Consider the following 12,813-nt stretch of genomic DNA (forward strand, 5'->3'; position numbering starts at 1 on the left):
TTTCAGTATGTTCAGTTCATGTTGTCTTTGGCTATTGCAACTCAAAGCTGATAAAATTATGCTAACATACCTGATTCTCTTCTCTGTCTTTCTGTAAAGAAAAAGAAAAGGAAAAAGAGAGAATATAAAGTGTTTATAGCATTCACCTTCTCAAGTATTAGCTTAAATGTCATCTCATTCAGGTTTACTGTGTTTCTTTTTCTGTTTTATTCACTGTGCTTCCCCACGTTTCTTGAATAGGGTGTGGACCCGTAGAATACAGTCAATATTTTTTAAACATTGTCATCCCACAACATAGACCTCACCTCTGGAAATATATGTTATATTACATATGACAGATTGTGCTTTCTGCTATACCATTTAAATATTTTTATAAAATCTAATAAAATGAAAGAACATTAGACGTAATAACATCCTAAAGCCTACGGCATCCCTAAAAAAAGTATAGAATACTTGTGTTTAGTCATCAAATAGACAAGACAACGAGGTACATACTTGAAGGTAAAATTAAATATCATTCTTGGAATTCTGAGCCATTTTCCCTGCGTTTAAGAAATTTATTTGAATTTTCCTGAGTAAACCATGTATATAAAGAGAATATTAAAATGCATTTTAAAATAGTAGGAATTCATATGCCAAGCCATTTCATAAAGAGACTCTCAAATATTAAGGCTTTCCTAAATCGTGACGCTCATGTGTGCATGCTTGGTTTAGAGGAATCCAATGTTGAAACCAGGCACCGTCAATTTTTGTTATTATGTTATTCAAATAAAGCTTCAACAACTATTATTTATTCTACTTTTCCCCATACACAGCATTTTCTCTTTATCTTCCCTTGTTTCTCAGAACTCTTTCTCCTCTTACTTTTTCATTAACTACACGCTCTTTATTGTAGTGTAGTTTTCTATCTGTGCCTCAAATCCAAATACATTTGTTTCATGTCAGAGCAGAAGTGAGAGCATCTTCCACATTGGAAGAGGTGTGGTCTTTTGAGTCAAACTGACTTTCACAGTGCCTGTCTTAGACACCACCAGACTCTCTTTCCTTCTGGAGACCGTGGTCCACCTCCGTGACCACATACATGTACAGAGGGTCAAGGGGCACTGTTCACCCACCTTCCTTTCCCATTCTAAATTATGTTCTAAGTTCCCAGGACCCTGAATCCCTGAGTCTGGTAGCAGGGCATGCATAGGCATGGTTCTCAAGGTTGGATCACATTGCAGTTACAGCCTCTTCATCTGACAGCTGACTGGTGTTTAGGGATGCCACCTGGGCTATATCCCTCTCAGTATGGGGCAAGGCAAGGCATTCAAAAGGCAGAAGAAGAGAAACTTTGGCAAATTGTATTTTCGCACTGAACTCCAGTGAATCTGAACTGACTCAGTAAACCCTGTCCATCCTTGGGATGAAATAATTTGAGTTGGTTGATGAAATAATTGTTTGGTTTTGTTTCATGAGAAAGCTCTTGTTTAATCTTAGTGTATGTTTTGCTTCAACGAAAATATTTTCCAATTTTATTGTACATAGGTGTGGAAAAGACAGATCTAAAATATGCTATAATAAAACTGATAAGGACAATCCTGGTCTAGGTTGGATTCCAGGGGGGAAAAATCCATCAAAACATTCTTATTGAACTGCTTCAGCTTATATGTCATTTTTTTTTAGGTATGGAAACTTAAAAACAAACAAACAAAACCCATAATAGTCTAGGATATCCAGTAACACAGGACTCTGTATGACAACTACGGACACTAACTATCCCGATTAAGATTTATCACTAAGGAATTCTTCCTAGTATAAAAAATAAATCACTCTGTTATTAAACATAGGAATTTAAAATTTAAATATATATATTTCTTTCATAAATTAGAAAAAATTTAAAGTATGTAGCCAGAGAAATTTCCATTTCAGATTTTATCATCTTGATAGAAACTGGTTAAACATCCAAATATCTCAAAAACTAAACCAAACTCATGGCCATTGAGTTTATTCCAACTTATAGCAACTCTGTAGAACAGAGTCGAACTGCCCAAGTTGACCTTCAAGACTGTAAACCTGTACAAGGGTAAAAAGTCTCATCTGATGGTTTTGAACTGCTAACTTGGCAGTTAGCATTCCAACATGTTAACATCCTACTATGCAATGAGGACTCCTGATCAAAATAACCAACCCAGATTCATTAAAAAAAAACAGCCAACAATAAAACAACAACAGCAAAATGCACGTATAATAATAAAGGGACAATTTAAATTTTTTAAACAATTTTGCCAGGGGAGCTATTTACTGTAAAGAAAAACACAGCTTCCCTATTGATTTTTTAGTATAAACAGAATGAGAAAATAATTTAACTGGTCTACTTTCAGCTATTTTGCCATCTAAGGAAATAAAGAGAAAATTTCTGTCATTGGTAGCTTTTCTAAATGAAAAATGTTTCTAATATTAGCTGAAGTTTTATTAGAACCACTTCTTGTCTTTGAGTTTTTTCTTTATTCCCATATAGCAATGAGCCATTGGCTATGATGCATTTATATACCTCTGGAACCCCAAGGGGAAGACCCAATCAATCCGAAAAGCACTCTCGATGCATGAGCAAGAATATATTGAAATACATGTCATTAAATCATTCTCAACAGGAGAACCGGAAAAAGGTTCCTCGTAATGCTAATTCTTGTTCTACTGGTGAAATTTAAGGGTATTAGTTAAAAATATTTTCAGGTGAAAAAAATGCCAGAATATTAAAATTTCTTAATTTGAATCTAATGGCTACAATTTCTGTTTTACTATGATTTACACACATATTACCTTAAAATGATATGTGCTATTAGTGCTAATCAAGGGAATTATCTCCATATTAAAATCAATGACATGTAAATATGTTACTTTGTCATTATTGCATTTGTGTCAAGAACACCCATGAAGAGTGATGTAATTTGCATACAAGTGCTTATTGTTGTCAAGTTGGAAGTAGAAATACAAAAAAATTTTACCACATAGAATGGACATTGGTTTCCTTAAGAATTTTCTCAAGAATGAGAACCAAAATATTTAACAAAGACTATAGAACTTTGCATGTAGATTACATATTAAAAATACTCTAAAAACATTTTAACTATCGCTTTTATCTGGAGATTTATAGACAACAGGATTCTTCATTCTTTTTAATTCTTCCCTAGTCTATGATCTTTATAAATTTCCTCAACCAGAATTGACATTATTCAGCTAAAATTCAAAAAATAGGTTCTAAAAACACTCAGAAATTTCAACTATACTGGAAAGTTCAGGACTTCGAACAGTAAATTCCATAAAGAAGACATAATTTAAGACCAATAAAATAATAAAGTGTTTCCCATGTACTCTGATAACTGTTGTCAAAACCAAATTGTGTGTCCTTGCACATGCAAATGCACATAAATACACTAATTTTTTCAAAAGATTATGTGTAGGTGTAGGTGTGATTTACTGTTGCTCTTGCTATAGTTCCCATTGAGTCCCTTACAATTCGGGACCGCCCTGGGTGGACAGAGCCGCCTGACCGGACATGACCGCCCTGGGGGACAGAGCCGCCTGACCTGACATGACCGCCCTGGGCGGACAGAGCAGCACCGCTTCATAAGGTTTCCAAGGTGGGAGCATTTCTCAAGCAGACAGCCAGGTGCACCTGGTTGGGTCTGGCTAGAAGTCAGACCTGAAACTGTTTGCGTCACTCAGTACTGTCAGAGGCTCAATTGGGAGATCCTAAATACAAACATGTTGAAGAAAGGTTGTACACGATGTGTGATATACCTGAAAATCTCTAACGATGTGAAATGGGAGGTGCCACAAAAACTGACAGAAAATAGAGACTCACAAAATCCATGACTGAACATTCATTCATTTTTCCAATCAGGAAAATCCCTCAGGGCCTCCCTCAAAGTGGGCCCTCTCACCACAGATACTAGACACGCTGAGAATGCATACAAAACTACAACTGGCTGCTAAAAGCAGCCACAGTGGTGGCACCTGGCTTAGAGTTGAGCAGGAGAAAAGAGACAGGAAAGCAAATCAAAATCAGACCTGGCACCTCAGCACCCATCCCTTGGGTTTGGAAAAGATGTCTTGCACATCTCCACAAACCCTAGGGGCACCATTGCATGAGATACATTAAGATAATTGCCTTTCATGTTGATATTTTCCGAGAAGGTTAAACTGTACAGAAGCACTTTAGGTAAAATGATAGAATATTTGTAGCCCACTGCAGTCAATTAGCTTTGTAAAGTCCCTGGCTTCTTTCATATAGGAAAAAATATTTTATTCCATACAAGTCATTTTCCAATGAGCCCACTTTATTTCATTCATTCAAAATGAGTCCAAACTGAGTGCATACTACAAAGCAACCATCGTCCTCAGCCTTGCACACAGAGCAAACACTACACCGTGCTTGGAATGGTTGACTGTGACGTGGGCTAAAGGAAAAGTCCTGTAAGATCATTTACAAAATCAAGTGCACATGAAAAAATTAACTTTCTACATCCCCAAAGCAGGTTCAGAATGCAATGTGTTGTTGCATAAAAATTAAGATTAATTTATGAAAGATACTGACCTGATGCTTGTTTATAAAACATGGCTTCACCATCTACAAAAAACACATAAAGAAATGAGAGGAAAAAAGGGTAATAACAATTAGATCATTTTGAACATTCGCAAGAGAATATTTTAAGGCAATATGAGTAATAGTCTTGTTTCCTTTCTTCTTTTAATTCAACCCCAGTAAACTGTTTTATATTTGGTAGCAGTTATAGTTCAGTGGAAATGCTCCTCCGTGAAGTTCAGTGATACTTTATTGCTCCTCATATGTTTACTTATCATCATAGTTAAAATCAAAGCTTCCAATGTCAACTCATGTTGGAAATTTATATAGCCTAATGATTTAAATTAATCCCACAGACTAATATTTATCAGCATTGTATTTTTCTTTTTTAAATTTTTTAATCATTTTATTAGGGGCTCATGCAACTCTTATCACAATCCATACATACATCAGTTGTGTAAAGTACATCCGTACATTCATTGTCCTCATCTTTCTCAAAACATTTGCTCTCCACTTTTCACACCATCAAATTCTATTATAACTATTGATCTTAAATTTATTTTAAAGCCTAAAATTCACCTAATATACTTTCATCAATATTTTCTGATGATATATTAATAGGCAATGGATTAGAAGCCTCCACCCTCAATTAGAAAAATAAATCAAGAGTAAGAAAGGAATAAAAAAGAAAAGACAATCATATGGATTTTACTCTAATTTGAATATAAAATGGCCTAAGGGAAAATATTAGCTATGTATATATGTTTCGTGACAGATCTACATCTCTTATCACTGAATTATTTTCTACCAACCAAGGATTTTCCCCCATTTATTTCTAGTACTTATAGTTGATTAATAATACAAACTTTTCTTTGAATTAAGTATATGGTTGGCATATAAGTATTGTCTTTACAATTTCCAAGTCCCCAAATTTTATCATCCTCTAAACTACTGAAAATGAAGAGTCTATGCTTGACACAAAGACATTACTGATTAAGAAGAAAAACGCATTTTAACTATTGATATTGATAATACATAGTAGTCCAGATTATTTGCTCTTTAATTCACACCATGGCATAATCTACATAAAATATCTGAATTTTGTTAATAAAAATCAATATATGGGAAACATTTAAAAATAACTGTGATCATTTTCATGAATATCTATGATATACATGAATCTTCTTTAGAAATAGTCCCTATTTTTCCAGTGATGTTAATATATTTAAACAGATCTTTTAAAATTACAATTTGTTTTGATAAATAGATCGAGTCGATGCCAGCTCACAATGACCCTGCAGGGCAGAGTATAGCTACCCTGGTGAGTTTCCAAGATGATAGCTCTTTACAGGAGGAGAAAGCCCAGTCCTTTCCCCATGCAGCGGCTCGTGCTTTCGAATTGCTCACCTTGCAGTTAGCAGGCTTGCATGTAACCACTCTGCACCGGGACTTCCTTTTGTTGTGATAAAATATCACTTAATGTATGTGTTTGTAAAGGACATGTTCTATGCTTTATTATTATTGTTCAGGTACACTTTATTCAAAGAATAAGCAAAATGCCATGCAATATTGCAAAACTATTTTACTTTAATTATTTTCTAAAGATCTACCAGATGATATCCTCGGATGAAGGATATAAATAATATCTCTTAATTACTACAAACAATTGTAGTTCCCTAAATTGTGAGTTCTCATGGAAGAGTTGTAGAGCAAATCTCCCTTTCGTCAACTTTCCCTTTGTGTACAAGCAATGCTATTTTTCTTCCCTTTTTAAAATCAGAACTAAATGAAAAGAAATAAATTTGTTTCTAAAGACTTTCATGTTGCTACTCAATGTTGAATTTGTGATAGCATTGATCAATTCAAGTTCAGAAAACAATTAATTCAATTCATTTTTAAAGTTTCTGAAATATCTAGGAAAAGTGTCGGGCTAAATATGTGTTGTGTCACGGGGGTGACCCTCTTAAATTGTGTTGTATGTTTTTCTGGTTTTCAGTATATGCAACCCGGGAGTGATGAACCTATAGGAACAGGAAGCAGAATGAGAGTCTCTGGCAGGGATGGGGTTAACAGTGGTAGTGGGGTGGGGAGGGGAGTTGAAAAAAAAAGGGCCAATGTCAAGGAGCCCAGGAAGAAAAAGAATATTTGGAAACTGATAGCACTTGTCCAATATTGCTTGATGTGATAGAACTGTGGAATGATATGATATATGTATTAATTCTAAATTTTAAAGAGTGTTTTGCCTAAAAAGTTTTTCTGGTTATAAATCTTTTCATTAGATGATACCTTCAAAATTATAATTAATGTGAATGAATTGATTTCAAGATGTAGTCATCAAAGGTATATTTATTATTATTTTACTAATAATAATATGCATACCTTGGGCAATTTGTTCACTAATATTTCTAAGCACTTGTAACTACTTCTCGATACACACCCTTTAGCATTTTGTTAAAGATGCAGTAATAACCCTTAAAATGAAAATCCAATTTTCTTATATAATGTACTCTTCTGATATGTATGAAATTTCTAAGTGAGAAAATGTTTGCAGTAGAGGGCATTAAGGAAGAAACCAGTCATGTGCATGGTCAATTCAAATTCAAAAAGATTATTTCAATTAGTCCCTTACCTTTGCAGAAGGTGCATAGCACCACCACCAAGCAAAAGAGCAGCTTCATGATTTGGGACCTAGAAACAGAGACCAATCATCCTGGAGAATCAGATCTACCTGGCACCATCTTACTTGAGTTTTTATAGTCACTCATATCATTGTCTGTTTTTGCAAACTAGGTGTGGTGAGCTTGTGATGACAGAGTATAGGCAAATACATTAACATGCCAAAGATGAAATTCTTCCAAGTCAATTTAATGTCTCACTTCTGTGACATCTTTTCTCTTGAACCAAGTCCAGCTCACGCCAAACCCAGACCATGTCTTCTTGCCGCCCTCTGCAAACAACAAAGTCAGGAACTAAACGTTCCAGGATTCAAAACCAAATATGCCAATGATGTACATTTATCTCCCATCTGTTAATCATTGAGGAAGTCCTAATACCTCCATAAACTCAAATAATGTGATTAAATACTGTAGTTATCTTTCTCTCAAAAACAAAATGTGCTTTAAACATCAGCTCCTTTTGAAGTAAGTTACTATATATTGAAAATTCTCATAAGTACTTCCTTAGAGAATTATATTACAATCACATAAGCATAGACAAATTAAGACATATAAATGTACAACAATTATAGTAATAGTTTTATTGCACAACAGAAAACAAAAGAACCCATTGACATCATTACATATAATTTATCATCATACATATAAATAAATAGAATGCATTTAGAATACAATTGTTATTCAAATGCACATACCCACCATTAAATTCAAATGTAAAGATATTGATGATATTTACAAATTATGAAATCTGAAACTGGTCAATTATGTAATCAAATGTATTTATAATTAATGGTGATTGGATGTGAAAGCCAGGAACAAAGAAGAGGATCATCTTTGGAAAATGTGGCTTGGGTGATAGAAAAGGAGCCAGGGATCTCAAGATAGAGATCCAGCTAATTTTCTTTATTGTTCTTTCATCTCAAAAACAAAAATTCTTCCATACGTCACATACATTTTATGGTCAATCATTATCATTGTCCCTTTGCATGGACCTCAGCTCCATCATCTCTCTTCGTACTTGCACTTGCTTGGCAAAACCCAAACTATGACTTAAATTAAACCCTTTTCTACCCCATCTCCTCCTGTATCGCCGCATTTGTAAAATGGCAATGTAAAAGGGGAAAATGAGGAGTTGATACCAAAGGCTCAGGTAGAAAAACATGTTTTGAAAATGATGGTGGCAACATAAGTATAAATGGTGATTGATACAGTTGATGCATGGATTGTTATAAGAGTTGTAAGAGCCCCTGATAAAGTGATTTATAAAAAAGAAAGCACAGGACAAAAAAAATCATGGTCTACCAAAAGGACAAACAAAACTGTCTTGGAAGTACTGCCAGAGTGCTCCTTAAAAGCAAGAGTGGCGTCACCTTTTCTGACACACTTTGGACATGTCAGGAGAGACCGGAACTGGGCAATGGCCCTGGTGCTTGGTACAGGAAACGAGGGAGGCCCTCAATGAGATGCATTGACAGAGTCGCTGAAGCAGTGGGCTCAAGCCTACGAATGAGCAAGAAGATGTAGCATGACTGGGCAGTTGTTTGTTCTGTTGTGCGTGGAGTCCCTACGGGGTGGACTGTACTCAGTGGCACCTAACAACAACAACAAGCCAATTTGTTGCTTTGGATTTCCTCAAGCTAAGTGGAACCTTAACATCAGACAGACGACTACATTTTCTAGTCCATCTCTCTTCACAATTTCTCGTCAACCTCCCTGGAGAAGGAGAGCATGCTTGGTAAAATCAATGGGAATTGAAAGCTAGATTGGGACAGTAGGTACAACCATGGCTTAAACATAACACTTCTGAGGATGGCGAGGGCCTCGGCGGCCACATTATGCCAAACAGTGGTTGGGTAGAGGTTGGAGGCGATTCAATGGTATCTATCTCTAACAACAACATCAACCTCCAACATTTCCTTTTCATCTTCCCTCTCTACTACTGGCCTTCATGCCAACTTACCGAAAGCATAAGAGCTCTCAGAAGAGAACTTATATTAGTTTTCATCTCCAAATGGCCTTATCTACTAGTATCTGTACTTTATTTCCTGGATTACATTTCCCAGAGATTAACTATCTGTACCTCACGCAAGTTCAACCTTTCCATTGGTGTAATAAATTCCATCAAAGACCATTTTGCCAGCAATTCGCCATACAATATCATTAAGGTTTTCCCACCCTCAAATTAGCCCCAGCAGTATGTATATAATTTTATTTTTCCATTTGTGGGCTTTACTTAAGATTAAAAAAGAGGACAAAGAAACGTTTCATGGAGAAGTTAACAATTCAATAATAATATATGAAAGATACGAATCACATTTATTAGATTATCATGCCTTTTCAAACCACTACTTAAAAGATTAATTTCATCTTCTTTTCCAAGTACTAGAGATTAATATCATTATGAAAAAAGATGAAATCATGTATGAATAAAAAGAATAAAAGCAATCCGCGAATGTTGAGATTTTTTAATTCCGTTTTGCTTGAATAAAACCAGCTGTTAATATTAAAACCTATACTGAATAGCTACTGTACATAGTTTAAAAGCATGTCCAACAAAAAGAGAACACTAGTGGAGCATTTCCTTCTTGATTTAAAGGATGTGGCTTAAGATCTGTACAGTTAATAATACTCTGTCAGAGAAAAGGTCAACAGTTGAAAGAACAATAGTATCAGTATGGGCAAGAAAATCTGTGGTGTGTGTGTGTGTGTGTGTGTGTGTGTGTGTGTGTGTGTGTAAATTTTCTACCACAGGAAATAAAGAAAATGTTAAGCAGTATTGGTTTGGACTATGGAACAAAAAGTACTCTATTTCCACATACACTGTAGCTAGACAATTGTCTTTGGAATTTTAATAACTAATATTTAAGAAATGTTTGTTGTATGGGAAGTTGGGATCAAATCAAATTAAATTGTTGTAGAAATAATATGTAAATTGATACATTATTTATGACATTAATAAATAATATTTAACATCACTACTACTTATATCTCAGAGGTTTTTTTATTACTGTGGTGGCTTGCATGTTTCTGTGTTGCTGGAATCTGTGCCATCAATATTTCATGTTAAAACAGGTTGACCTACAGTGGCCAGATTTCAGGGAAGCTTCCAGTGTGAGACATACAAAGAAAAAGAAACTGGCAATCCAGTTGTTAAAAAAAAATCTTGTGACAATTATACGAGTAGCAGCAAAACAGTGCCTGATATAGTGTTGCACAAAGAGCCCCGCAAGTTGGAAATATTCAAAACCCCGAACCTACTCCATGGAGTCAATTATGACCCACAGCAAATGCAGAGGGTTTCTGAGACTATAAATCTTTACAGGAGCAGATAAACTCTTCTTTCTAAAAGCTTGCTACCTTCTCAAATAGGAACCCCTAATGACAGGGATACAATCAAGATTTTAGTACATTCATTTGCTGACATGACACCACTTAAACTGAGAACAAAGGGTGGCAAACAGTCCATAATTAATAAACAGAATATAAAATGCATGAAATATAACTCTAGGAAGTTTGGAAGTCATCAGAAATAAAGTGGAACATCTACAGGTCAATATCCTAAGCATTCAGGAACCCGGATGCTTTGGTATTGCCCATTTGGGATCAGACGGTCCACATCTTTTACGTCAGGAATAGCAAATTGAAGAGAAATGTTATAGCACTCATCAAAATGGACATCAGTATCTATCCCAAAATGCAGTGCTGTCAATGATAGAATTATATATATGACTGGAAAAAGACAAATTCATATGACTACTGTTCAAATCTATGAATTAACCACTAAGGCCAAAGTAGATTTTTAAGAGTTTTACAAAGTTCTGCTGTTTAAAATTAATCAAACATTCAACTAAGATGCCTTGAAAATTACTGGTGATAGGCGAAAGTGAGAAAAAAACTAAACAGGATAAGTAGTTGGAAAATACAGTTTTGTGAAAGAAAAGATGGTGATAGAAAAAAGGTGATAGAATTTTGCAAGAATAACTACCTATTCATTCCAAATGCCTATTTTTCAGGAAAATACATCATGACTATACATGTGGCCCTCACTGATGGAATACATAGGAATCAAATTAACTAAACCTGTGAAAAGAGACAAGGGAAAAGTCCAACATCATCAGTTTAGCAAGACAGGTACCAACTTCAGAACAAATTATAATTGTTCATATGGAAATACAAGTTGAAACTGAAAAAATTAGAACCAGCCATACGAACCAAAATATAAATTGGAGTATACTACGGCTAAATTTAGAAATTATTTCAAGACACATATATGACACATTAAATATATGACACGTTAAATCAAAGGTCAAAAAAGTTGTGTAATGACACCAAGGACATGATACATGAAAAAAGAAAGAGGCCATTATAAACGCAAGAAAGAAACAAAATTTTACGTCAGAGAGACTCTGAAACTTGTTCTAAAACATGTTGCTGTTGTTGTTGTTGTTAGATGCCACCAAGTTGAATCCAACTCATAATGAGCTTATGCAAAACAGAAAACTAAACCCTGCTTGTTTCTGTACCATCCTCACAACTGTTTGACTGTTCAAGCCGACTGTGAAGTCACTGTGTCAATCCATCTTGTTGGGGACTGCCCTCACTTGATGTCCCTCTTCTTTACCAAGCGTGCTGCCCTTCTCCAGGGACTGGTCTCTCCTGACCACACGTCCAAAGTTGGAGCAACAGAATCTCACTACCCTTGTCTCTAAGAAGCACTGGGCAGCTGTACTCCTTCGACAGCAGCTTGTCCTTCCGGCAGTCCGTGGTGCTTTCAATATTCTTCTCCGGCACCACAATGCACATGCGTTCTTTCTTCCCCAGTTTTCCTTTTTCAATATCAACTTTCACATGCATGGGACATAATTGAAAATAGCAGGGCTTGGGTAAGGCGTACTTTAATCCTCAAAGGAATCTCCTTGCTTGTTAACACTTTAAAGTGATCTTGTGTAGTGGATTTACCTAATGCAACATATATTTTGATTTTTTTCCTGCTACTTCCGTGAATATGGATTGTGGATCCGAACAAGACAAAATCCTTGATATCATCCATCTCTCCTCCATTTATCATGATGCTAGCTATTGGCCCAGTTGTGAAGACTTTGGTCTTCTTTAACATTGAGTTGTGATCCACATACCGCCATCTTTTGTTTTCATCACCAAGTACTCAAAGTCCTCCTCACTTTCGGCAAGCAAGGTCGTGTCATTTGCATACTGCAAATTGTTAATAAGTATTCTTCTAATCCTGATGCTACATTCTTCTTCATATAACTCAGGTTCTCTGAAGATTGGTACACTGATTGACTAAGTATGCTGAGAGGATTTAATACACACACCTTTCCTGGTTTTAAACCATGCAGTATTACCTTGTTTGGTTTGTACAACTGCCCCTTCATCTGTGTATACATTCAGTAGGAGCACAGTGAAGTGCTCTGAAATTCCCATCTTCTCACGGTTATCCATAGTTTGTTATGGATTACTTCGTAGAGCCAACAAAACCAAACATCCTTCCGATATCCTCTGCTTCAGCCAAGATCCATCTGACATTAGTAATGATATTCCTTGTTCCATGTC

General features: G+C 35.5%; 1 protein-coding gene across 1 annotated transcript in view; it reads right to left on the reverse strand.

The window, feature by feature from the left end:
- The window catches only part of MUC19 (mucin 19, oligomeric), a 60,318-nt gene extending 48,222 nt beyond the window's left edge, over nt 1-12,096 (reverse strand). Inside the window, exons 1-3 of the mRNA XM_075553313.1 lie at nt 11,940-12,096; nt 4,580-4,612; nt 71-91 (exon numbers count right to left, since the gene is read on the reverse strand). Coding sequence (XP_075409428.1) covers nt 71-91; nt 4,580-4,612; nt 11,940-12,096 — 211 coding nt within the window. The remainder of the gene's footprint in view (nt 1-70; nt 92-4,579; nt 4,613-11,939) is intronic.
- Between the last annotated feature and the right edge of the window lie 717 nt (nt 12,097-12,813).

The sequence above is a fragment of the Tenrec ecaudatus genome, chromosome 6 (assembly GCF_050624435.1).
Source record: "Tenrec ecaudatus isolate mTenEca1 chromosome 6, mTenEca1.hap1, whole genome shotgun sequence".
In the NCBI taxonomy this organism is placed as follows: domain Eukaryota; kingdom Metazoa; phylum Chordata; class Mammalia; order Afrosoricida; family Tenrecidae; genus Tenrec; species Tenrec ecaudatus.